Source organism: Prionailurus viverrinus, chromosome D2, assembly GCF_022837055.1.
Source record: "Prionailurus viverrinus isolate Anna chromosome D2, UM_Priviv_1.0, whole genome shotgun sequence".
Taxonomy (NCBI): Eukaryota; Metazoa; Chordata; class Mammalia; order Carnivora; family Felidae; genus Prionailurus; species Prionailurus viverrinus.
Genome location: NC_062571.1, coordinates 55,920,665 through 55,945,942, shown reverse-complemented (window position 1 = coordinate 55,945,942; position 25,278 = coordinate 55,920,665). Strand labels below are relative to the sequence as shown.

The 25,278-nt window shown below is 36.4% G+C and overlaps 2 protein-coding genes across 5 annotated transcripts in view; both read right to left on the bottom strand.

Moving 5' to 3' along the window:
* The window catches only part of ZNF518A (zinc finger protein 518A), a 28,295-nt gene extending 23,392 nt beyond the window's left edge, over positions 1 to 4,903 (bottom strand). For 2 of the 4 annotated variants that reach the window (XM_047825573.1, XM_047825575.1), the window contains exons 1-2: positions 4,824 to 4,903; positions 2,249 to 2,334 (exon numbers count right to left, since the gene is read on the bottom strand). The gene's annotated coding sequence lies outside the window, so the exon portion shown is untranslated. Of the gene's footprint in view, positions 1 to 828; positions 1,051 to 2,248; positions 2,335 to 4,270; positions 4,651 to 4,823 lie in introns of those variants that run through there. The other 2 variants (XM_047825572.1, XM_047825574.1) reach the window with 2 other exon arrangements.
* The window catches only part of LOC125147610 (uncharacterized), a 40,326-nt gene continuing 19,818 nt past the window's right edge, over positions 4,771 to 25,278 (bottom strand). Inside the window, exons 6-7 of the mRNA XM_047824677.1 lie at positions 23,313 to 23,433; positions 4,771 to 4,952 (exon numbers count right to left, since the gene is read on the bottom strand). Coding sequence (XP_047680633.1) covers positions 4,771 to 4,952; positions 23,313 to 23,433 — 303 coding nt within the window. The remainder of the gene's footprint in view (positions 4,953 to 23,312; positions 23,434 to 25,278) is intronic.

The window sequence follows — 25,278 nt, the reverse complement described above, 5'->3', positions numbered from 1 at the left end:
TGAACTGCACAGGTCCACTCATGCACAGATTTTTTTCAATACAGTACTACAAATATATATTTCTCTTCCTTATGATTTTCTTAATAACACTCTCTGTTCTCTAGCCTACTTTATCCTCATTTATTTTAAGAACACAGCCTCTAATACATATACAAAGTATGTGTTATTCAACTGTTCATGCTATCAGTAAGGCTTCCAATCAACAGAAGGCTTATAGCAGTTAAATTTTAGGGGAGTCAAAAGAATACACACAGATTTCCAACTGCATGGAATTGGAAATCTACCTACCCCCACATTGTTCAAGGCCAACAAAAACATATATATGTCTAATTTTTTTCTACCAGCTATAACCTCTAACAACCCAATTTTAATTAGGAATTGGTGACGATTTTACCACATTTTGCACTTACTAGACTTTCCACAAAGCCAATATTTGTTTTTGGCTATTACCACTTCTTAAAATAAGACCCATGTGAGACCTACTTAATTATCCTAAGCTTCAAGTCATGCAACTTAATTCTGATACCTATTTCATGCAGTCATACCGATCACGATTTTAAAATTTAGTCAGGGACACATGGATGGCTCAGTCAGTTAAACGCCTGACTCTTGGTTTTGGCTCAGGTCATGATCTCATGGTTCATGGGTTCGAGTCCCATATCAGGCTCCTTGCAAAGGTGCAGAGTCTGCTTGGGATTCTCTCTCTCTCCCTCTCTGTCTGCCCCCTTCCCTGTTTGCATGCTCTCTCTCTCACGTGCTCTCTCAAAATAAGTAAGTAAACTTAAAAAAATAAAAAGTAAATTTAAAATTTAGTCAGACTCTGCTCACAATTTTTCAAGATGGAATAATCCAAATCATTTTGGTAAGTCATCATACAGCAGCCTCTTGTTTACTTCATTACATTTGAAGTTTTCACTCTTCATTGTGTAACTTCTTCTGAGAATTTTGGATCAAACACAGTAAAGAAAATTCTTAGCACTCAGCATTTACTTTATTCAGAAAACAACACAGTACCCATGCAAACCTAATTCAGTTAGAGGTCAAACAATTGTTATGTAGGAAGAAATTACACATATAAATGAACATAAATAATAACCTGGTATCTAAGCTTTGTTGCTTTGTACTCACTGTAGTTGTTAGATATTAACTTCTAATAAAATAAAACATTCCTGCCTTTGTGAAAAATGACCCTGAAAAGAAAACCATCTGCTAGTAAAACTCATGGCAAAACATGGTTATGATAAGTAAAGTAATAATTTCAGTTGGTATAGTCCTCTTCCACTTTTTTAGTAGTTATATACATAATCTTATTTTTTTTAATGTTTATTTATTTTTGAGAGAGGGAGAGAGAGAGAGAGAGAGAGAGTGAGCTGGGGATGGGCAGAGAGAGATCTAAAGCAGGCTCCAGGCTCTGAGCTGTCAGCACAGAGCCTGACATGGGGCTCAAACTCGTGAACCGTGAGATCATGACCTGAGCTGAAGTCGGGCACTCTACCAACTAAGCCACCCGGGTGTCCCGTACATAATCTTATTTCTAATTTAGAGTTATATTTATGGGTATACTTATTGCATTTGGTGAGGGGAATTATAATACTGTGGTATCCCAGTACCTACCCAAAACAAACAGCAAGAAAAACTGTGCTTCCACGGTAGATAAACTGTATTTTTGTACAAGGGTACAATATTTTCCACTGAGTTTGCAAAGCTTTCCTTACAATACCATGGATTCGATGGCAGATTTTCCCCCTTCTTTTTGTTCACACCAGGATATTCAGATGATTGCCTGAAGTCATAACTCCACAGTGATTCCCAAATATCTTTCCTGATTCATAATGTAGATGCCGTTAATCATGATATAAATATCGGGGGTTTTTTTTAGGAGCATTACTTTACACTTACCAGAGCAAAACACAAACACTCTTCTGGTCATTTATACAACTTCAAAACATCTTCCTACCATATATGTCTCCATCGTTCATTACCCAGAAGCCCTTAATGTTGTCTTTATGTTTAGAAAAATACAGCTTAAATTATCTTTAGATTTCTAATGAAATGTTAAATAACAAACTAGGAAACCAAAACTACCTTTTCTGCCAACATTAAAAGGAAACCTGTATTTTTTATTTAAGCCAAACATAAAACTATAACTTATGAAAACTCATAACTCGTATTTTTTTGTCCCATATCAAAACATATTAACTTACTGCTTAATAGACTACATACTGTAATACTTCAATCTTTACCATACCTCCTTCTTCAAGGAACAAAAGGCACGCAATTTAATGCTTGGACAAAGCCACAATCAGGAACAGTGGTCAAAAGAAGAGATGATATCTGGAAATGAAGACCAAGAGTTTAAAACTGACTGCATAAACTGTTAGTAAAATGTTTTTTATACTCGTGATTCAATTATGCTTCATATTCAACTTATGTGTTTAAATTTGAAAGGAACAAAAAAACCTCTCTGCCCTTAGGCAAATAACCCATCATTGCTACTCCATGATAACATCATAAATTTATAAAAATCAGAAAACCCAAAGCTTAGAAGGGAGCTCAGACTCCATCCAATTCATTTATTACAAGATCAGGAAAATGAATCTTGCCCAATATCACAATCTTAGAACAATCTAGATCTGATTCCACCCCAGATATCCTACTACCCAAATACTACCTCTTAATACTCATTGTGCTAGTATCCCATGTATATTGCTGACCATGTAAAGTCAATACCCCATGTAGAACTGAAACATTCATAGCCTCTACACACCTGGGATCAGATAATTAATAAAAACTTCAACTTTATTACAATTCTTTTCTTCTGCTTATATAGTGCTTTATCACAAAACTTTTAGTAGAGTACCCAAAGGAACTGAGCAAAAAAACCCTCAAGTCTTTTATCATCAAAAAAAAAGTTGTATTAAGTGATCTAAAGCAAACATTGCTTCAGTAAGAACAATTCCAAACAGAAAAGTAAAGAATAAAAGTACATTAAATGACATGTTTAAAGTATGTTTTAAAGTCAAATTGTGTATTTATGCTAAAATATATCCTCTGGAATGCTTCAAGATATAAAAACTTGGGACCGCAACATACTATTACCAGAGAATAGGATAGGATTTTAAGTGTGATGATAAAAAAATCTCAACCATTTAAAAGCTCATACATTATCAATGCACATAGTAGGTATTCATCATGGTTGTTGATCCTTTTACCCTTCCATAAAACCATATCTAAAACGTTTTGAATTGGTATTTATACTTACTTTCACTGCAAAAAATAAAGAAAAATTTGGATGTGCAATATAGGTTAGATACTTTTATTTTATCCCTCCGTTCCCTTTTGTTAACAATTTTCTAAACCTGGGGATCATCTTATTTATGAGGATTTTAACAAAAATAACGGGGTCTACTACGCTTACCATACTCATGAAATGCTAACGCCTGAAAAATGTTAATACAATGCAATGCCTTTCTTCTTGAATATCAGAAACATATAGTTTTGCTGAAAGATAATCCATTTCTACGGATTTGCAGTTAAAAGAGGTCAGGGTATTCCATTGCATCGATTTAAGTGGTTTCTATCTGTTCAACCTGAGGATACTAATTTTAGAGTACACTCAAATCCGATCCCTTGCTGCATAAAAAAGAAAAAAGGAAAAAAAAACAAACAAACAGTAAACTAGGCCTAACACACAGACGCTCTAGTTAATGAAATTCCTACCCTGATGTACAGTTTGGCGTCTTGTTTCACCATTGCTACAGCCACACAAAGTTAAAGCATTCTTACGAATTCCTTAAATATTGACTTATTTTATTTTTCTGGTGTTTTTTTAGACTTTTGATATCCAAACATACTAAACGAATGTTTTCACTAAAATAGATCACAAACACTAAACGCCCCAAATTTAAACCTAAAAAGAAAACTGAGCCTAAACTTTTGTATTCTGAACCTTAAAGCTACCACATCTGTTTTGTTGCTCTTCCTAAGTTACACCATTTTACCTCATATACATTCACCCTACATATATTCCATTACCATATCCATCTAGGAAGAGACTGTCTACTTGACAATGAGGACACCATGTTAAGAATAGACTCAAAATGGACCCTACAAGTGAGAAAGCCAGTTACAAAGAAATCCATCTGCCACTGGGTGTGGTTGGGGTCTGCAAGGAAGGGCGCCTGTGGCCAACTCTGGAGGAGAGAGCGCGCGCCAGAGAGCTGTGCGTATCTGCAAGAAAAGACCTCCAATGACCACAAACTGGACCCACAATGGGGACGCCGTCGAGTCGGGCTGCCGTGGGCCTGCGAATCTACAGCTCGAGGGGTGCGGCCGCAGGACTGCCCATGCTGTCTCCACCAGCCCCGGAACGCGCCGAGTGGGTGCTTCGAGCGCCGCGCGCCCCGCTCCGTCCCAAACACCGCGCCCGATCCGCCCCTTCCTCCGGGGTTCGGCTCCCCTCGGGCGCGCGGAGGCACACTGTCGCCGCGCTCCCGCTCCAGCTCCTAAGCTGTGGGAGAGTGTGGAGTTCAAAGAGTCCGAACGTAGTGCAAACCCAGCTAAGAAACAGAAGGCTAGCTCTAGCAGCCTGCAGGAGCGCCGGGTAAAAGAGCCCACTTCTCTAGAAAAACTTTGCGGCAAGTTAGGCGGAAGCGCTGAATAGCCGGGACTATTTAGCAGGCGCTTCCTATCACGAGAGGCGGATCCCTGAGCCGGTTCAGGGGACCCTGACACCCCCACAAACTCGCACTTTGCCCCCTGGCTGGCCATCTAGAAGTCCCGGCATCCTAACAAGTCTGAGCGGCCCCGTTCATAGGGAATACCTGTCGTGGTCCCCATTGCCTGCGAGTCCCCGATGGCGGCCATTACGCTTCCATCCGGGTATTGCCGAAAAGCCGATCGCGGCGCTACCGGTAGCGCACGCTGCGGCGGAGGGATCCGCCGGGCAGTACCTGAAGCGAGCGGAAGAGGACGGAGGCCGGCAGGGTTCGCGCCTTAGCCTGGCGAGACTAGGCCATTGAGCTGGACTTGCCGCTGACCTCTCAAATTAGCGCGCTTCCCCGATGCCTGCCACGCCAGTGACTCACCCTCCCCCTGTGTTCTCCAGCAGCTGCAGAGATCCTACTGCCCATGTTGGGGTAGACAAACCTCTACTCTATGCTCTTCAGAGTAGACACCAGAAGCAGGAACTGTGGTCTTGGCAAGCCCTTACTAACTGGGAATGGTCTCAACCCTGAGATTTTAATCATTTCCGGCTTTGCAAATGGCGTCTCCTCCTCGTTGCTTTTGACTCCCAGGTTTTAGCAGCCATTGCAGCCCACATCAATGAAGGAAGCTGCCCAAGACCCTCAGGAAGACATACTGAACTCCAAACGTGCACATATATAATAATTGATCTGAAAACTGTCGTTACAACAAGGGAGATTTCATTCCCATCAAAGGAATCCTTCCACAACATCACACAACTGAGCTGGACAAAGAGGCCAATTAATATTATGATTGGGTTTTTCCCAAAGGCCGGAATGGCTCCCCTTGTCTCTTGTAGAGCATTTCTGAAAGCCGACCTATTAATTTCACTTTTTACATATTATAAACTTACATATATATACCTTCATATATATATACATATATATAATGTGTATATATATATATATATATATATATAGCAAACACTGTAAAAAAATCTGGGGCAGAGGTGTACATCAACATATTAATATTAAAAGTGAAACTGCAATCGAGTTGTCTTCATTGAAAAAAAAATTTAATGTTTATCATAAACATTTTTTATTGTCTTAGAGTATGCTTTGAAAATGTCAACCTGTAGCCAGACACAAGATTTTGTGCATCCTTTAATAAAAAGCACACTGAGGAATCCTCCTTGTCCTTAAGGAAATTTCTTATCACTGGGTCTATTGGTCTGCACGATGCCTCCTGGAAAACGCAAATGAGCAGTAATCCACCTTAGATGTACTTATATATCTTGTACTCATATGCCTGTATAAAATACAGAAGGAGAAATCTTCTGTAAATACCAAAAGGGAGGCCCTTATCAGATAGAGAACATGTTTACAAAATGGATTTTATTTTGCATTAAACATCATCCCCCTCTCTCTGGTCTTCATTTGCATGCAAGTCACACACGCATACATATCACAGAGTAAAGAAAGGATCAGGAGTTTTTATTTTTAATAGCAAAAAAGATGATAGCTGGGAAGATAATAGAGTTGTTTGTTTTGTGTTTTGATGTAATTGTTGTTTTTTTGTTTTTCAAATTAAGAAATTGCACCCCTCTCCTCCACAGTATTTGCATTATTAACTTCATTTTTGCTTGTACATATATGTTCATCTGAAAACATTGCACACCTGTATATATGATATGGAAGAACTGGAATATGTGTGAGTTTTTTTTTTTTAAGTAAATAGGGTATCATTCAACCACAAACTTCTCTCTTCCCTTTTTCGTCATCCATATCATACAACCTCCACCCACTTTCTTGCCCACGTTTTGGATTTTGAACATTGGGTTAGCACAGAAAAAAAGAGTAAAACAGAAAGGAAGGAAAGAAGATGTTAAAAGAGAGAGAAAGAAAGAATACAAAGCAGAGAAAATGGAATCATAGTTTAAGAAAATATTTTGTAGTTGAGAAGGATAGTTATTGGGGATAGAGTTAATTTAATGCTGTAAATTGTTGATTCCTCTGAACACCTAAATCTGCTATTTACTAGCTGAGGGCACTTAATCTCTGAGTTGCACAGAATTATGCAATACATAACAGTTGGTAGATTGAAGACAGAAATCAACTCCATGGCGCCCACAGTACCCATGGTAGAAGTGATGATGGAGGTGATAGTCACAAAGTTTCCATCTTGATTACAAACCTCTTTCTCCTTTTAAATATATAAATAATGGTGATTGTGTCAGGAAGCAGATCACTTCAAGACAGTGAAATTTTCTCCTAAAAAATAGTATACAAGTGGGAATTACATTTCACTTTAGGGATTCACACCTCTGAATCATAGGTAAGGCCATATTGTAATAAAATTACAATAAGCCTATATATACATATATTTACATAAATATATACAGTATATTTACAAAAACAGCGTGCTTTTAGTTGTAGATAGCTTGGTATGTCATAAGTATTGTATAATATTATATAAAGGATAGCTGTTACAATTGTAACTAAAGAATTAAATAATATTTAAAGAGCAAGAGTCTCTGAAAAAGGCTCTCTCCTTTTTGCTGATCTCTCAAGTCCAGACTCCCTACTTCCAATAATATAATCAAGTACAACCAAAATTGAAAAAATAAAGATGCCAAGAACCTGGTAATCTAGCTTAAAATGGTCCCACTCTCTGGTCAAGAATACCACAGGTTGATTACTATCTTCAAGCCATCAAACAAGTGTTAGTTGAGTTGAGCCAAAGTCCTCTGCATGGTTGTTCTTTAATATTCATTCAGCAGATATGTTCTTGAACCCCTTACCATGCGCTAGAAACTGTGCTTCTAATAAATAAGATGTGATCTCTCAAGGAGTAACTCGTTCAGTAGCAGATTCTTAATATCTAAAAGATTTAATGATTCAACAGAGCAATTCCAAAACTGGGATTTCAAATATAACAGGTGATGATCTTTTTAGGATAGGTATCCCTGCCAGTTTCCTCTCAACTCATACTTCCTAGATGATTAAGACTTTAGATATGCTGCTATTTTTATTAAATTGTTACTAAAGATATAGTCACTCTTTCTCAGTTCTTTCAGTGGATACTATCTTCATCAATGAAGAACATTAAACTATATAAACTATACCGAAATATTTTAGGGTATTTCTCCTTATCCCCAATCACATCAAATTCTTTCTAAGAATCGCTGTATCCTGCGGGCAAGAGAGCAGGTGGCACAGATAATTCAAGTCTTTAGAGGAATAAAAAGAGGAAATGTAATGCTTGTTAATTATATTTCTTTTTAAAAAAACAAATCTGGTACACATATATGTTATATATGCTATTTTGTATATACTTTCATAAGTATAGTACATTTCATTATTTGATGTTTTAAAAGAATAAAGAAGTATAAGGCTTTTTTTTGGAGTGTGTGTGTGTGCGTGCTGTTTGGTAGAGATTAAATACTATATAAGTTGATTTGATTGCTTTGGAAAGTTTTTTTAAGGGTAACTCTAATTTCTGTGAGACCTGTGACACCGGACCATGTTAACATCAATAAATTACACTTAAGAACTTGTAAGAGTAAATCATCTGAATCATTACTCTAAAATTTCCAAGTTGCATCCACCTGCAAATTTTTCTAACTTCTCCCTTCAAACAAAAACAAAACCCCAGATTTTCTTGTTTTAAATAAACATATTCCTTAATACTACTATATATAGTGCCTCAGTGGTCCTGAAGTTGTATTAACGTTGATGTTTATGTTTTGTTAATATTGTTTGTTGGGGGAGTGGAAGTTAAGGGGATATGTAAATATTTGCAGTATATCCTAGAATGCCTGATGAAGTAAATGAGAAACAATTATAAGATGGAAAAAAAAGGGGCGCCTGGGTGGCTCAGTCAGCTGGGCGTCCGACTTCAGTTCAGGTCATGATCTCACGGTCTGTGGGTTCGAGCCCCACGTTGGGCTCTGTGCTGAACAGCTCAGAGCCTGGAGCCTGCTTCAGGTTCTGTGTCTCCCTCTCTCTCTGCCCCTCCCCTGCTCATGCTCTGTCTCTCTCTGTCTCAAAAATAAATAAAAACATTAAAAAAAATTTTTTTTAGAAGATGGAAAAAAAAACAGTAACTCATTTAAATTAGCTTTACGTGCCTTGTTTCTATTGATATCAGGACTCTCCAAGGCAGTGAGGTAATCCTGGAGAGCCAGGATAGAGTAGGAGTAAAGAGTATAATGCAGCAATAGGAAAAGCATAACTTGTTTAAGAGGAAAGTATTAAATGCAAGGAAGAAGGAAAAGCTCTATTTGAAAACGTTATAGATATATATGGAAAGGTATCAATTGGAAGCTGAAAACACAGAAGACAGCATGGAGATGAACATACAAAACCAGAGCCAGGATTGATATAAGAATAGATTCAGAATGCCTCAGACAGATGGAGGAGATAGATGACACTATCACAACATAAATTACAAAAGTGGCCCAGGTTCAATAAATATTTCAGAACGTCTTCCTAGTGCCAGAGGATACAAATACCTGCCTCTGTCCTCAGGCATAAGTTTGAATAGAGGGATCATATAACTCAGTTTTCCCCCCAAAAAGCCTTCATTTATACCTGTTTTCCCTACCTCTTACATTTTCAGTCAAAAATATCTCAATTTAGTGATAACTGAATCATCACTGTAGCGATAAAGGAAAACGGATAGAAATCTTATCTGTTAAGAGCAAATCATCTCAGAAATGTTTGACTTGCCTTGCTGTTGTTCAGAGAAACTAAATAATTCTTTAATAGTAGGAAAGGAAGGCAATAACAAGAATTATTGTGGTGAACTGAAGGCTAATCAACAAAAAGGAAAAAGTTGCTCATGATGTAATGGGCTGATTGGGTGGGCAACAGTGTTCAGCAGTGGTTTGGGGCATGTGGTCTCTCAGCTCTGGGGTTCTTTCTTTCCTCTCATATTAATTGACACACCAAGGGACACACACTAATGGGCACACGTTAACTAGGGTTCAGTTTTTTCATCCGACCCAAACACACATCACTTGAAAGAGGAACTCAAGCTCCCAAGACTCATAAGAAAAATTAACCAAAAGAAAGGTATCAAACCAAATAACATATACCATCTGAAAAGAATTAAAACAGACTAGACTTTAAAATAAACATGCTATAAGAGACTCTTAAAAACTGAGAACAAACTGAAGGTCGATGGGGGGTGGGAGGGAGGGGAGGGTGGGTGATGGGTATTGAGGAGGGCACCTTTTGGGATGAGCACTGGGTATTGTATGGAAACCAATTTGACAATAAATTTCATATATTGAAAAAAAGAAAAGAAAAGAAAACTAAGGAAGAAGCCTACCATAAAAAAATAAATAAAATAAAATAAAATAAAATAAAATAAAATAAACATGCTAACTATATTTAAAGATACTGGGGAAGATAGTATACAAAGCAAGAACAAGAAATCATTGAAAAATGTAGAAATATTAAAAGACAGAAGCAAAAAAGTTCTGTCTTCTCTTATCAGGGAGAAAAATCTCTTCCAAAAACCTTCTTATGTTTCCCTGGCCAAGACTGAGTCCTATATTCCCCTTTAGAACAAAGGGAATGGCAAAGCAAAACAGGGTTGTTGTGACTGATTTAAACCAATCATGATTTATACTCTGGGATTAAGTGAATTGCCACCTGAGAAATAACAGCAGAATTCTATTTATATACTTATAATTGCTTACAGCATTATAGTTCTACATTTTCCAGAGTAAAGTATTTTTAAAGTTGGCATAAAGTGAAGAGAGAAGCTGAAGGAGACCCCATAACAAGCTATTTTTTATTTCATAGATTTCCTAACAGGTGAGGAAACCTGGACCACAACAGAAAAGGAAGACATTATCCTGACAGTTTGGCATTTACCAAGTAAGTCAACTGAAAGTAAGAAATGTGTCCATGGAGAATAGGTCTTCACTTCAACTAATCCTATCACCAAGATGGACAATGTTTCTCAAACTCAAGAAACCAGGAATATGCAAATTGGCTCTCAGAACAAAGGCAAAGATCCAAAAGATTTAAATGAAAAAGAGGCCAATATGAAATTATACCACTGCCTTTTTCCCCTCTGGTGAAATGATAGAATTCAAGAAAAACACTCATAGAGATGAACATTTAGGGTTTTGCCAATAAAACTCTAAGACTCCAAAATAAAGTCCAATGGGTAATAACCAATCCAGTAAATGTTTAATTAATCACCTCACTTTTACTTATTTTTTAAGTAGGCTCCACACCTGGTGTGGAGCCCTACACAGGGCTTGAACTCAAGACCCTGAGATCAAGAGCTGAGCTGAGATTAAGAGTCAAATGCTTAGCTGACTGAGCCACCCAGGTGTCCCTAATTGCCTCACTTTTAAGTATAAACTTTAAGGAGCCAAGGATAAGCAGAAATTCAAGAAAAGGTTCTAAAAATATATAGATTGTTTTTTGTAAAAAAAAAACAAAAACAGGAAAGTAACTCTGAAGAAAGAGCATTGATGCAGCAAGGAGAAGAAAGCAAAATAAAACAAAAGCAACTATAATATCCTCAGATAAATAAGAAAAGCTATTGCATCTATGAAAGAATAGAAATACTGTGAAAAGGGGATATCCTGAGGCTAAGAAAGAGCTCTTGAAAATTTAAAGTATGCTGTAAAATAGTATAGTTTTGAAAATAAAATTGTAAAAAGTCTCTCCAAAATAGAAAAAAAAAGTCAGAATTAAAAAATAGAAAACATAAAAAATTAAAATTCAACATTCAATTAATAGCAGCTCTAGAAAATGAAAAAAAGAGAAACAAGAAAGAATTATTAAATAAATAATACAAGAAACTTGTCACAGAACTGAAGGACATAAACTTACATCCTGAATTTACTCACTGAATCCCCACCACAATGACCACACCAAGATATATCATTGTAAAATTCAGAATATAAAAAACCTAAAATCTTTCAGAAAGGAAAAGCGAATCACATACAAAAGATTGTGAATAAAAATAGAGTCAGGTTTCTCAACGAGAACACAAATAGCTAGACCACAATGGAGTAACACCTCCAAAGTCTAAATACTTAAAAAATGATTTTCCAACACAGGGTTCTATAATCAGTCAAACTATCAATTAAACACGAGAGTGGATTCAAAACATTTTCAGAAAGGGAAATTCTCCCAAATTTACCTCTCTTGTACTCTTTACCAAAAAAGTAATGCTTCTCTAAAATATTGCTTCCTCACAAGAAAGAGGAAGATACAGAAAGTAGGAAATAGGAAATGTAAGTCAGGAGAAAGAACAAGAAAAGCCCAGGAAGACCCAGGAACAAAACAAAATTCTCCATTGGCTCTATAGGGAATTGTGACAGTCCCAATCGTATAGAAGACCTACAATCTGTAATATAAAATCTTGTTCACCATGGGCTGGATAGGCTGAGAAAAACAGCTTCAAAATAACCAGACAGGGAAGAGAGACAGGAGAGGGGAGGGGAATAACAAACAAAAGATAAACTTCCCACTGAATTAAATTAAATTCCAAATTGCATAAAGTAATCTAATGCTATGACAGTAATCTATGAAATCAAACTTCAGATGCAAATTCACTCTGGGGGGAAATAAACTGCCTCAAAAAGGTAAACGAAGGAATAATGTTATTAAAAAGAAAAGACAAGGGTCACCTGGGTGGCTCAGTCAGTTAAGTGACCAACTTTGGCTCAGGTCATGATCTCGTGGTTTGTGAGTTCTAGCCCCGCATCAGGCTGTCTGTTGTCAGCACAGAGCCTGTCTTGGGTCCTCTGTCTCTCTCTCTCTCTCTGCCCCCGGCCCCCACTTGCTCTCTATCTCTCTCAAAAATAAATAAAAACATTAAAAAAAAAAGAATAAGCAAAGAATTATGAAGCAGGAAGAAATGAAATTCAAATAGATTGAGTTCTTTAAAAAGAATGAATTAGGGATGGCTGGGTGGCTCAGTCGGTTAAGCGTCTGACTTTGGCTCAGGTCATGATCTTGCAGTCTCTGAGTTCGAGCCCTGAGTCAGGCTCTGTACTGACAGCTCAGAGCCTGGACCCTGCTCTCTCTCAATCTCTCTCTCAATCTCTCTCTCTCTCAAAATAATAAATGAGCATTAAAAAATTAAAAATGAATAAATAAATAAAAAGCATCAATTAAAAATACAATTAAACTATCCTGGAATAGCCATTGAAATAATATGTGACAGCCTGGGGAAAGTCTATAGTGGCTATGATAGAAAAGAGAATAAATGTGAAGATAGCACTGAGCAATTTTCCCAAAATGCAGCAAGGGGGGTTAAATACATTAAAATATATGAAAGAGCAGTTAATATACACAGAGATAGATTATCTCCAACACATATCTATTAGAAAAGTACCAGAAGTATGCAAATGTGTTAATGGTAGAAAAGCCGCGTTTGAACTGACAAAAGCTGCCCATTTTTTTTGAATTGAAGAAATGTAAGAGTTCTTCATTTTACAATGTACTACAAGCACTCAGTAGGATAAATAAAAAAACATACCTGGGCATACCATAGTGAAATTTAAGAATGTCAAAAGTACAGAGAAAATTGTTTAAAATTTTCAACTACAAAAGACAGATTAAATATGAATGACAGACTAATGACAAATTTTTCAATACTATAGTAGATGCCGTAAGACAATAGCTTAACCTTCTGAAGTATTAAGAGACATTGACTATTGGGGTACCTGGGTGGCTCAGTCAGTTGAGCGTCTGTCTGACTTTGGCTCAGGTCATGATCTCACAGTTCGTGAGTTCGAGCCCCGCATCGGGCTCTGTGTTGGCAGCTCAGAGCCTGGAACCTGCTTCGGATTCTGTGTCTCCCTCTCTCTCTGCCCCTTCCCCGCTCATGCTCTGTCTCTCTCTGTCTCTCAAAAATGAATAAACGTTAAAAAAAATTATAAAAAAAAAAGAGGGAGAGATTGACTATCAACTTAGACTTCATAACCAGGTAAACTATTATAATGAGGGCAAAATAAAGATACTTGCCATCATATGAAGATTGAGTTAATTTACTCCCCATATATCCTCCACAAAAGTACTATTAAAAGAATGAACTTCAACCAGAAGATAAATAAACCTGGGGGAAGGTATGAGATTTAACGAAAACAGTGAGTTCTGAAACTTACAAAATATGTCTGTAAATTAATGAACTCTTTAAAAAAACATTTTCTTATCTTTGAAAAAAGTTGAGGCTGGAAATTTATACAATTACAGGATTTGGAGTTAGGCTTGGTATTCAATGAATAAAGTCATATTATATTCAGAAAATAGAAATACTGAGTAATTACAGATATTATCAGAAAATTTTATACATGTACTTTAAAAATGAAGGGCTACTATTAAAAGAATAGACATATATTCTATAGTTTCCAAACCAAGAGAGGAATCAAAAGGCAGTAAAGGTGTTCAATTCAACATTTTAAAAAAAGATATAATGGTAAAAGTTGATAAATAGAAAATGCAAGTACTATGGTAAACAAAAATTAATCTAAGTATATCAATAATCATTTCAATGATCAAGCTTAGATATCGGAAGGTAGATTTTCTGAATACATCACAAAAATAAATACCATCTCTATGGTGTTTACAAGAGAAAACTTAAAGCCATACAGAAAGTTTGAAAGTAAAGGATAGAAAGATACACTAAGAAAATACTAAAGGAAGATAGGTTTAAAATATTAATGAGTCTGAAATAGAATTTAAAGATAGAAGCTATATAGAAATGTAAAACTAGGGGCGCCTGGGTGGCCCAGTCAGTTAAGCCTCTGACTTCAGCTCAGGTGTTGATCTTGTACTCTGTGAGTTCAAGCCCCACGTTGGGCTCTGTGCTGACAGCTCAGAGCCCAGAGCCTGCTTTGGATTCTGTGTCTCCTTCTCTCTCTGCCCCTCTGCCCCTCATATTCTCTCTCTCTCTCTCTCTCTCTCTCTCTCTCAAAAATAAATAAACATTAAAAAATTAAAAAAAAAAGAAATGTAAAAGTATCACTATATATTAATAGTAAAAGGAACAATCCACCAAGAAGGTAACACAATCTTAAACTTATACATAACAAAAGAGGATTGGAATTTATAAATCAAAAACTAACAATTAAAAGAAAAACATTGAGGAATCCACAATCATAGAGGAAGATTTTGATATATCTCTATTAGAAACTGATGGGTCAAGCAGAAAAAAAAATTAGTAAGGATACAGATTTGAATAGTGAAATCAGCAAGCTTGGTCTAATTTTACATTCCAGCATTTAAAAGCTAAGAAGAGACAAATGGGGTGTTTACAAAATTTGAACACAATTTAAGACATGAAGAACATCTTAACACATATCCTAGAATCAATACCATGCAACCTAATGATTCCAAAATGAGGACAAAATGACACTATAAACAGTATTGCATTTCACTACACATAACACTGAAATATGGATAGTAGGATGAATATTTTCTTTACAACTTTCAAAATCAATGAAATTTTGAAAACAGGAAAACTAAATATTAAACATACTTCATCTGTTATAAAACAGCATGCAAAACACAATTTTAAAAATTTATTAACATTAAACCTGCCTATCATCTGAATATACATTTTTGAGCAATAACTAATAATAAGCTATTGAAAAATACCTAAACACTACTCCAAAAGGGATAAAAATTTGATTTAAAATGAAAAACAGAAAATGAAGTAACATTTAGCGATTTTTGGAAAGTGAAATCCTAAAAACCATGTGTCATTGGTGACATCATTAGGTTGTAGGTATATTTTGTGTACATTTTTCCAGCTGTTTAAATATCTCTGATTGTATATGAGGATGGGGAAATAGTGAGAAGGTAGTTACAATTCATGTCAAATCTTTTCTTCTATCCTCCTACATGGCCAAATAATCCCATCTCTATTTGATGACTCTGAGACTATATTTTTCATTAGTAGTACTGTTACCATTTTGTTTCCAAGAAAACACTTCCAGTAAGTTTTAATATTCTTTAATTTATCTCAAGTAAATAAGAGTCCACAGAAAATTATCTATATCGATTTTAATGCTGCCCTGTTCATATTCCAGTCATTAAGAAAATTCTTTGACCTGGAGTAATAATCTTAAAATAAAAACTACAGTGATTGTCTTTTCCTTTCTCCTCTGGAGGAATATGGAGATTACACAAACATTTGTTTAATTCAATATCTTAATGCAGCGCCTATGTCTGGAAAGAGAGGATTTTTGCAGAGCTAGTGTTTTCACCATAAGCTCCATAGTCACATTTGTAGTAATAGTTGTATTTTGATAGAATCATATTTCAATGGCCAGCTTTTCTAGAAGAAGTACCAACGTTTTCATAAAGTCATATTGAATCTGCCTTCAGAGAAAATAGATTTCGGAATTCAAATGATTTAACATCTTCTGAAACAATGTTTTCGTAAATTATATGTGTAGAGAAGCATCTCCCTGTCCAGTCCTGAAAAACGCTACCTCAATTTCAAAACCATTTTAAAAATATTGCTGATCTGGTGGAAAAGTAAGAAACTCAACTGGAGACCAGGGAAAACATGATTCCCCAGGGATAAGGAAGTAGCAGAGCCAGCAATTGCTGTCAGGGCACGTGCCATAACATGGCTGCCAAGAACTGGTGTCTTTCTGTAGTCCTTGTCTTAGGAAGAGTGAGTTCATTCAAAATGCTTTCTCTAATACGAAGAAGTAGAAAAATCACAGACGTATAGTGCAATGAATTTTCTCAAAGCAAAAACACCTATATAATCACCACAGATGCAAAAAAAAAAAGTCAGTACCCAAGAAACCCCCTCATAGCCTCTCCCAGTCTCTACACACTCTCCCCTACCAAGCACTAATCACTTTCCTGACTTATATTCACCGTAAATTAGCCACCTCATTTTTGAACCTTATATAAATGATATCACACAGTATGATGTGTACTTGTATGAATTTATTCATTCAACATGTTATCCATTTTCTTGCATCCATTTTCTTGCAAACATATAGTAATTTTTAAATAACTGTGAACTATTACAGTGTCTGAATATATCAAGATATATTTATCCTTCTTGCTGATGGACAGTTAGCTTCCAGTGTGGGATAATCACAAATAATGTTGCTATAAACATTCTTATACATGCCTTTTGCCGCACATATGCACACATTTATGTTAGATATATATGTAGGAGCGGACCTGCTACATCATATGATTGTGTATATATATATTTTTTAAGAGAGGGAGCACAAGTTGAGGAAGGCCAAGGGGAGAGGGAGAGAGAGAATCTCAAGCAGGCTCCACACTAAGCACAGAGTCCGACTGGGGGTTGATCTCACAACCATGAGATCATGACCTGAGCTGAAGTCAAGATTCCAACACTTAACCAACTGAGCTACCCAGGTGCCCCATATATATTTATTTTTAGCACATTTTGCCATATCATCACCAAAGTGATTATACTAATTTGTATTCTGACCAGGAATGTATGAGAGTACTAGTGGTTTCATAGGTACACTAATACTCGTCATTGTGGTTGGATTTGTATTCTACCTTTCATAATGAGTTGAGCACCTTTATATATATATATTTATTGGCTAACTGGATTCTCTTTTGTGAGGTGTCTAAGTCTTTGGCCATTTTTTCCTGTTTAGTTGTATGTCTTATTGATTTAAAGGAGTTCTTTAGACACAGTATTTTGGATATGAGTTCTTTGTAGATGGAATGTGTCATGAGTATAGTCTCATCCTCCATGGATTGTTTTCAGTCTCCCTTTTCCCACAGCTTTATTGAAGTATAACTGGGATACAAAACTCTACACTCAACTAATGTATATAATTTGGTGAGTTTGGACATATGTATACACTCATGTTACTATCTCCACAATCAAAGTAATAAACATATCCATAACCTTAAAAGGTCTCTCTGTGTTTCTTTTGTGGTTTGTTTTGTTTTGTTGTAAGAACACTTCATATGAAATCCACTCCCAACAAATTTTTAATACCGTCCTATTAACTATAGGCACTATGTTGCACAGCAGATCTCTGGAATTTACACATCTTGAATAACTGTAACTTTATACTCCTTGAACAATTCCCCTCAACCCATGGTAACCACCATTCTACTCTCTGCTTCTATATGTTTGACTGTTCTAGATGTCTCACATAAGAGGAACCATGCAGTATTTATCCTTCTTTGACTGACTTATTTTTTTTTTAATTTTTTTTTCAACGTTTATTTATTTTTGGGACAGAGAGAGACAGAGCATGAACGGGGGAGGGGCAGAGAGAGAGGGAGACACAGAATCAGAAACAGGCTCCAGGCTCCGAGCCATCAGCCCAGAGCCCGACGCGGGGCTCGAACTCACAGACCGCGAGATCGTGACCTGGCTGAAGTCGGACGCTTAACCGACTGCGCCACCCAGGCACCCCCTTTGACTGACTTATTTTACTTAGCATAATGTCTTTCAGGTTCATTCATGTTGTTACAAATGGTAGGATTTCCTTTAGTGGTATCTTTTGATGAACAGAACTTTTAAATTTTAATGTAGTCCAATTTTAGAGTTAGGGTCTTTTTATGTTGCTTAAGAATTACGTGAGGATATGGAGAAAGGGGAGCATTTACGCACTTTTTTTGGGAATATAGTTGGTGTAGACACTATAGAAAGCAGTATGGAGGTTCTCCCCAAAATGAAATAGAGAACTACCATATGATCCAGCAATTCCTCTTATGAGAATTTATCTGAAGGAAATGAAAACATTAACTCAAAAAGATATCTTCGCCCTCATGTTCATTGCAGCATTATTTACAATAACCAAGACATGGAAACAACCTCAGTGTTTATTAATGGATGAATGGATAAAGAAAATGTGGTATACATATACAATGCAATATTATTCAGCCATTAAAAAGAAGGAAATCTTGTCATTTGTGACAACGTGGATGGACTTTGAAGGCATTATGCTAAGTGAAGTAAGTCAGACAGAGAAAGACGAATACTGCATGATCTTAGTTATATGTGGGACTAAAAAAAAAAAAAAATCCACCAAACTCACAGATACAACATATTGTGGTTGTCAGACATGGGGGTCGGGGACTGGGCGAAGTAGATGAAAGCAGTCAAAGGGTACAACTTCCAGTTAAAATATAAATAAGTCCTGGGGGTGTAATATACAGCATGGCAACTGTAGTTAATAATATTGTATTGAATATTTGAAAGTTTCTAAGAGAGTAGATCTTAACAGTTTTCATCAAAAGAGAAAAATGTGTAATTATGTGTGGTAATAAATGTTAGACTTTTTGTGGCAATTGTTTCGCAATATATACACATAACAAATTATTATGGTGTACACCTGAAACTAACATAATGTTATATATCAATCATATCTCAATTAAAAAAATTGTGTTCCCTCCCCCAAAAAAGAAGAGTTTTTCATATATTACTTTCTAGAAGTGTTATTGCTTAATTTGTACTTTTAGAAGTAGTTGATTCATTTGTTCGCCATCGAGGCCCATGATTCTTTTTTTTTTTTTTTTTTTTTTAAGTAGGCTCCACATCCCAAATGCAGGGCCTGAACTCACAACCTTGAGATCAAGATTTGCATGTTCTACCCACTGAGCCAGCCAGGCACCCCGTGTTTCCCATCAAGATATCTAACAATATTTATTGAAAAAACAGACCTTTCACTACTGTTCTACAGAACTTTTTTTTTTCCTTTATCAAGTATCCACGTGAATGTGTTCTATTTACGGGCTGTCTTCTGGCCAATTGTTCTATTTTTCTATACTTATATCAAAAGAACACTCTCTTAATACTGTATATATGTCTTGGTATATGATGAGAAATTCTTTCTACTTTCCCTTATTATTCTTTCAAATTCTTGTGTATTCTCATGGTCCTTTGTGAATTTAAATTTACTGTGTATTTGTTTTTTATGTGTCCTACCTTTTCTGTGTTCTCTTTTCTCCTTTTGAATTGATTGTTTTATTATTATTTTCTGTCTTTTAACAGATTGGTATTAATTTATTCTTTATTCTTTAAGTGCTTTATCTATAGCTTATTTTATTCACTCTTGACTTATTAGTGTCTACTGTATATTAGTACTTTATTCTTATTCTGGACAACGAATAGAGAACATTTTATCTCAATTCAATCCCATCTCTCCTGACTTATGTGCTATTTTTGTTCATGTAGTTTAATTCTCCTTACATTTTAACCCCCCAAGTACATTGTCATTACTGTTTTATAACTGATTCAAATTTCTTGCTTTCTAATGTCCTGCAACTCCAAGCTTCCAGCTGGGATCTTTTTCCGTCTGCCTACAAGAAATACCCTTTATTATGTCTTTTAAGTGGATTTGCTGGTGATTAATTTTTTTCAGGTTTTTTTCTGAAGATATATTTATTTCACCTTATTTTTGTTTGGTATGGAATTTTAGGTTGGTCATTGCTTTCTTGCACTATATCAAAATTATCTTTTAAAAATTTTTTTAATGTTTATTTTTATTTTTGAGAGACAGAGCAGGAGCAGGGAGGGGTAGAGAGGAGACACAGAATCTGATGTAGGCTCCATGCTCTGAGCTGTCAGCACAGAGCCTGATGTGGGGCTTGAACCACGAACTGTGAGATCATGACCTGAGCTGAAGTCAGATGCTTAACAAACTGAGCCACCCAGGCACCCCCGAAATTATCTTTGTTGTCTCTGGCTGCCATTGTTCCTATTGCAAAGTCACAGCTATCTATCCAATATTTGTTTCATTGAAGTTAATGTGTCTTAAAATCTTTGTAAGGAGATAATTTTCCTTTGTCTCGGACTTCAGCAGTCAGTTCTTATGTGTTTAGTATGATTTTCTTTCTTATATTTATCCTGCTCATTTTTTTAAATACAAAAACCCTCAGTTTTAGAAATGTTTCATGTATGAGCTATTTATAAATGCAAGAAATTACCTGAAGCTTAGCAGACAAAACCAAAATACATTTATTATCTCATATAGGCTGTGTAGGTGAGGTATCCAGGAGAAGTTTGGCTAGATGTTTCTAGCTGGATGTTTCATGAGATAGCAGTCAGGAGACTTACCAGTACTGCAGTCATTTGAAGGCTTGACTAGGGTTAAGGATCTATTCCCAGGGTGTCTCACTCAAATGCTTAGTAAGCAAAAAATGCTGGTCATTAGCAGATAATCTCAATGTAATGTCACGTGGGCCTCTCCATAGGGCTAGCTAAGTGCCCTTACTGGCATGGCAGCTGGCTTCCACTAAAGCAAGTGATCCAAGAGACCACAAGATGGAAGGTACAGTGTGTTTCATGACATAGTCTCAGAAGTCATACTCCCTCATTTCTATAACACCCTATTGGTTATATATTCAACTACGTTCAGTGTTGGAGGGGACTACATGAGTGTGTTAATGGTGAGAGACAAGAATCACTGGAGGCCATCTTGGTGGCAGGCTACCACATTCCGCCCTCTTTTGCTCTCAGATGCAAAACATACTCATTCTCAAAAGATTCATCTCATTACACCATGAGTTCAAAGTCCAAAATTCTATATCTAGATCAGGTCCAGGTGTGCATGAGTCATGAGTGTAGGTTCTTAATACAATCCCCTTGAGTACTGCTCCTTTTCATTTGAAGTCATGTGAACTACAGAGGCAAGTTATCTGCCCCTTCCATGCCAAACATAGAATGGTTGGTATAGCAGAGGATAACTGCTATACAAGCTCTTGTTCAGAAAGGAGAAAATGAGCACAACACATGGTCCACAGCAATTCTGAAATCTCACTGGGCAAAGTTTAGAAGATCTCTGATTAGAACTCATTTCCACTCTTGCACAGACATGATTCACATTGTTTCATGGCTCCTCCATTTGGGCTCTTGGCTCTTACATTTGAGTTATCTTTCTTTTTTATGAAACATACCACTATTTTTGGTCACACGATTTCCTCAGTTTGCTTCCTGCTTATAAAAGTTTCAGAATCCAAAGGCTCTTTTCCTTGTTACTGTCTCTGATTAAGTCCAAGTTAATGGTGTTTCTGCCAATACAAATATCTTTATAACTTTGTGGCTATGCTGTGGATGCTATTGGAATTTACTCCATTAGACAGAAGACACACCACAAATCTGTCTGAGGTAAGCCCTTCTTTACCTTTGGCTTCTGCTGATACTGTTGAGGGGAAACACACTTAAGTTTCATATAACCCCTATCTTCTGACTGAATGTCACTAAGACATCATCTGAGACCTTCAAAAGGTTTTTAGAGTAATACTTTTAAGTCCATTGTTAGGTCATGTTTTTTTAAAGTGCCTTGAATTTGAACCTTGCTAGGAAGCTATTTCTTAATTTTAGCATTTTGTGTCATTTGGAGAGGCTGGGAGTTTTTAATTCAATGATTTCTGACTCTTCTCCCCCAGATTTTAAAAATATTTTACCTTTGGCTCATGTCTCCCCTCTTATATTTTACTCTAAGAAAAAAGATACAGAAGTGCTGTTCATAGGGGCACATGTACCCCAATGTTTATAGCAGCACTATCAACAACAGCCAAATTATGGAAAGAGCCCAAGTGTCCATCAACTGATGAATGGATAAAGAAGATGTGGTATATATACACAATGTAATACTACTCAGCAATGAAAAAGAATGAAATGTTGCCATTTGAAACAACCTGGATGGAACTAGAGGGTATTATGCTAAGTGAAATAACTCAGTCAGAGAAAGATGGATATCATATGTTCTCACTCATATGTGGAATTTGAGAAACTTAACAGAAGACGATGGGGAAAGGGAAGGAAAAAAAAGTTACAAACAGAGAGGTAGCCAAACCATAAGAGACTCTTAAATACAGAGAACAAACTGAGGGTTGATGGGGAGGGCAGCGGGAGAGGAAAATGGGTGATGACCATTGAGGAGGGCAGTTATTGGGATGAGCACTGGGTGTTGTATGTAAGTGATGAATCATGGGAATCTACTCCCGAAGCAAAGAGCACACTATATACTCTGTATGTTAGCTAACTTGAAAATAAATTATAAATAAATAAATAAATAAATAAATAAATATTTTTTTAAGAAGAAAGAAGGCACTCTCAATATTGGCCTGAAAATTCTCCTTAGCTGGATCACATAGCTCTTCTGGTATATTTTCTAACTTCCATGTTACTATAGGCAACTGTTTGCTAAACTTTGTTTCCATACAACTAGAATCCACTTTTTTCAACATTCAGGAGACTTTTTTCTCACTTTCATTTAAGTCCTCACCTGCTGTCTCCTTGAAGGCCATCAGGTGTCTATAACAAACACATAAAGGGTCTTCATGCTTTCCCTAACCCAGGTACCACTGACTGCCTAGTTCCAAAGTTACTCCATATTTTATGTTTTTGTTATAGCAAGACTCCACTTCCAGGCTCAGCTATCTGTATTTGTTGTTTGTTTGTGCATAGCAAATCACTCCAAACTTAGTGGCATAATTCAATCAACATTTATTATTTCATATAGCTCATGTAGGTGAGAAATTTCAAAGTGGCTTACCTTGCTGGGTTTGACTTGGGGGTCTTTCCTGAGGTTATATATAAGATGTCAGCCAGGAATGTTGTTATCTGAAAGTTTAATGAGGCTTAAAAGACCTGCTTCCAAGGTAGCTTACTCATTTCTGCCAAGTGCATACACTGGTTGCTGGCTGTGGACCTCAGTTCCTTGCCACATGGGTCTCTCCATAGGGCTGCTTGAGTGTCTTCAAGACATGGTAGTTTCCCTGAGAAAACAATCTGAGGGAGCAAGAGAGAAAGCTCATGTCTTTTCTGGCCTTGCCTTGGAAGTCACACTCCCTCATTTCCAGCGTCTTATTGTTATACAACTAAGCCCTCTACATGGTGGGAGGAAGCTACACATGGGAGGAGAATACCAGAAAGTGGACATCAGCGGAGATTGCTCTGAGGCTGGGGAGCACTTTTCACCTTGGGAAAATCTCAGCTGTGATCTCTCCAAGCACTGTTTCTATCCCATTCTCTCTTGCCTCTCTTTCTGGAATTACAACCATAATTATGCATATATTAGACAATATGTAATACCTTTTCACTTTATTTACTATGCCTCCTATATTCTTCTATACATTTGCACCCTTTTGCCTCTCTGTACCTTATTCTTTTTTAAAAATATTTTATATTTAAGTAATCTCTACACCCAATGTGGGGCTCGAACTTAACGATCCTAAGATCAAGTGTCACACGCTCTACCAACTGAGCCAGTCAGGCATCCCTCTGTACCTCATTCCTGATGCTTTCCTCTGACTTATCTCACAGTTTACTAATGCATTTACTAATTCTTTTCTTCTTTTAAATGACTCAACTATTTTATTCTTTATTTTTTCTTATTGCTTTCCTGATTATGCAGCTTTTGCTCATTGAGTGTTTACCACAGAGATTACATTATCCACTCTAGACTGATTAGAGTCTCTCTGCAATTAGTAATTTTAACTCATCACAAACAATGAAAGAACTTTACACATTTTAAATCATTTTGTTGTCATAGTTTTCATTCTCTATATATTTTAAGCCCGAAGAATTATTATTATCATTTTGTAAAGGCAACATTCATTTTTATATAGCCACATATTTATCCTTCTCAGTACTATTATTCCTTTCTGCATTTCTGTTCTTCCATCTGGGCCATTTTTCTCTTCTCTGAACAACCACCTTAGGTATTTCTTTAAGTGAAAGTCTGCCCGCAATACATTCTCTCAGCTTTTTTGCTGAGGGAGGGGAGCTGCTGAAAATGTCCTTATTTTGGTAACTTTGTTACTTTTGAAGGATATTTATGCTGGTTATAGAATTTTCGCATAATTTTTTTAATGTTTATTTATTTTGAGAGAGACAGAGAGTGAGTGGGGAAGAGGCAGAGAGAGAGGGAGACAGAAAATCCCAAGCAAGCTCTGCACTTGCAGCGTGGAGCCTGATTCTGGGCTCAAACTCATGAACCCATGAGATCATGACCTGAGCCAAAATCAAGAGTTAGTCACCAAACCGACTGAACCACCCAGGTGCTCCTAGAATTCTAGCATAATTTATAGATAGTTTCAACAGCTTAAAGGTATCAATCTATTGCCTGCTGACTTCCACTGATTCCATTGAAAAGTCAGTTGCTGCTCCTTTGAAAATAACATCTTATTTTTCTCAGTTTGCTTTTATGATTCTTTTGGGGGGGGGAGCTGCGGGAGAGTCTTTGACTATGATGATCCCAAGCATTACATTCTTTGTGATTATTCTACCTAGGATCCTTGCACCTTCTTATATGTGATTTTATACCTTATAACAGTTTTGGAAAAATCTCAGCCAATATTTTCTGAAATATTGCTACTATTCTATTCTCTCCTTCCCTTCTGAGATTTACACACAGTTAGAACATTTCACCATGTTCTATATATTCTTATCCTTGTTCTGTATTCTTCATTCTTTTCTGTTTGTACTTTAATCTTGATACTTTCTACTTATATGACTTCTAAACTGTTTTTGATGTGTTTAATCTCTTATTAAATTCATGCATTTGTTTCTTGATTTTAGTTATAATTTGTTTCAGTTCCAAATAACCGATTGATCCTTTCAAGAGGCTTTAAG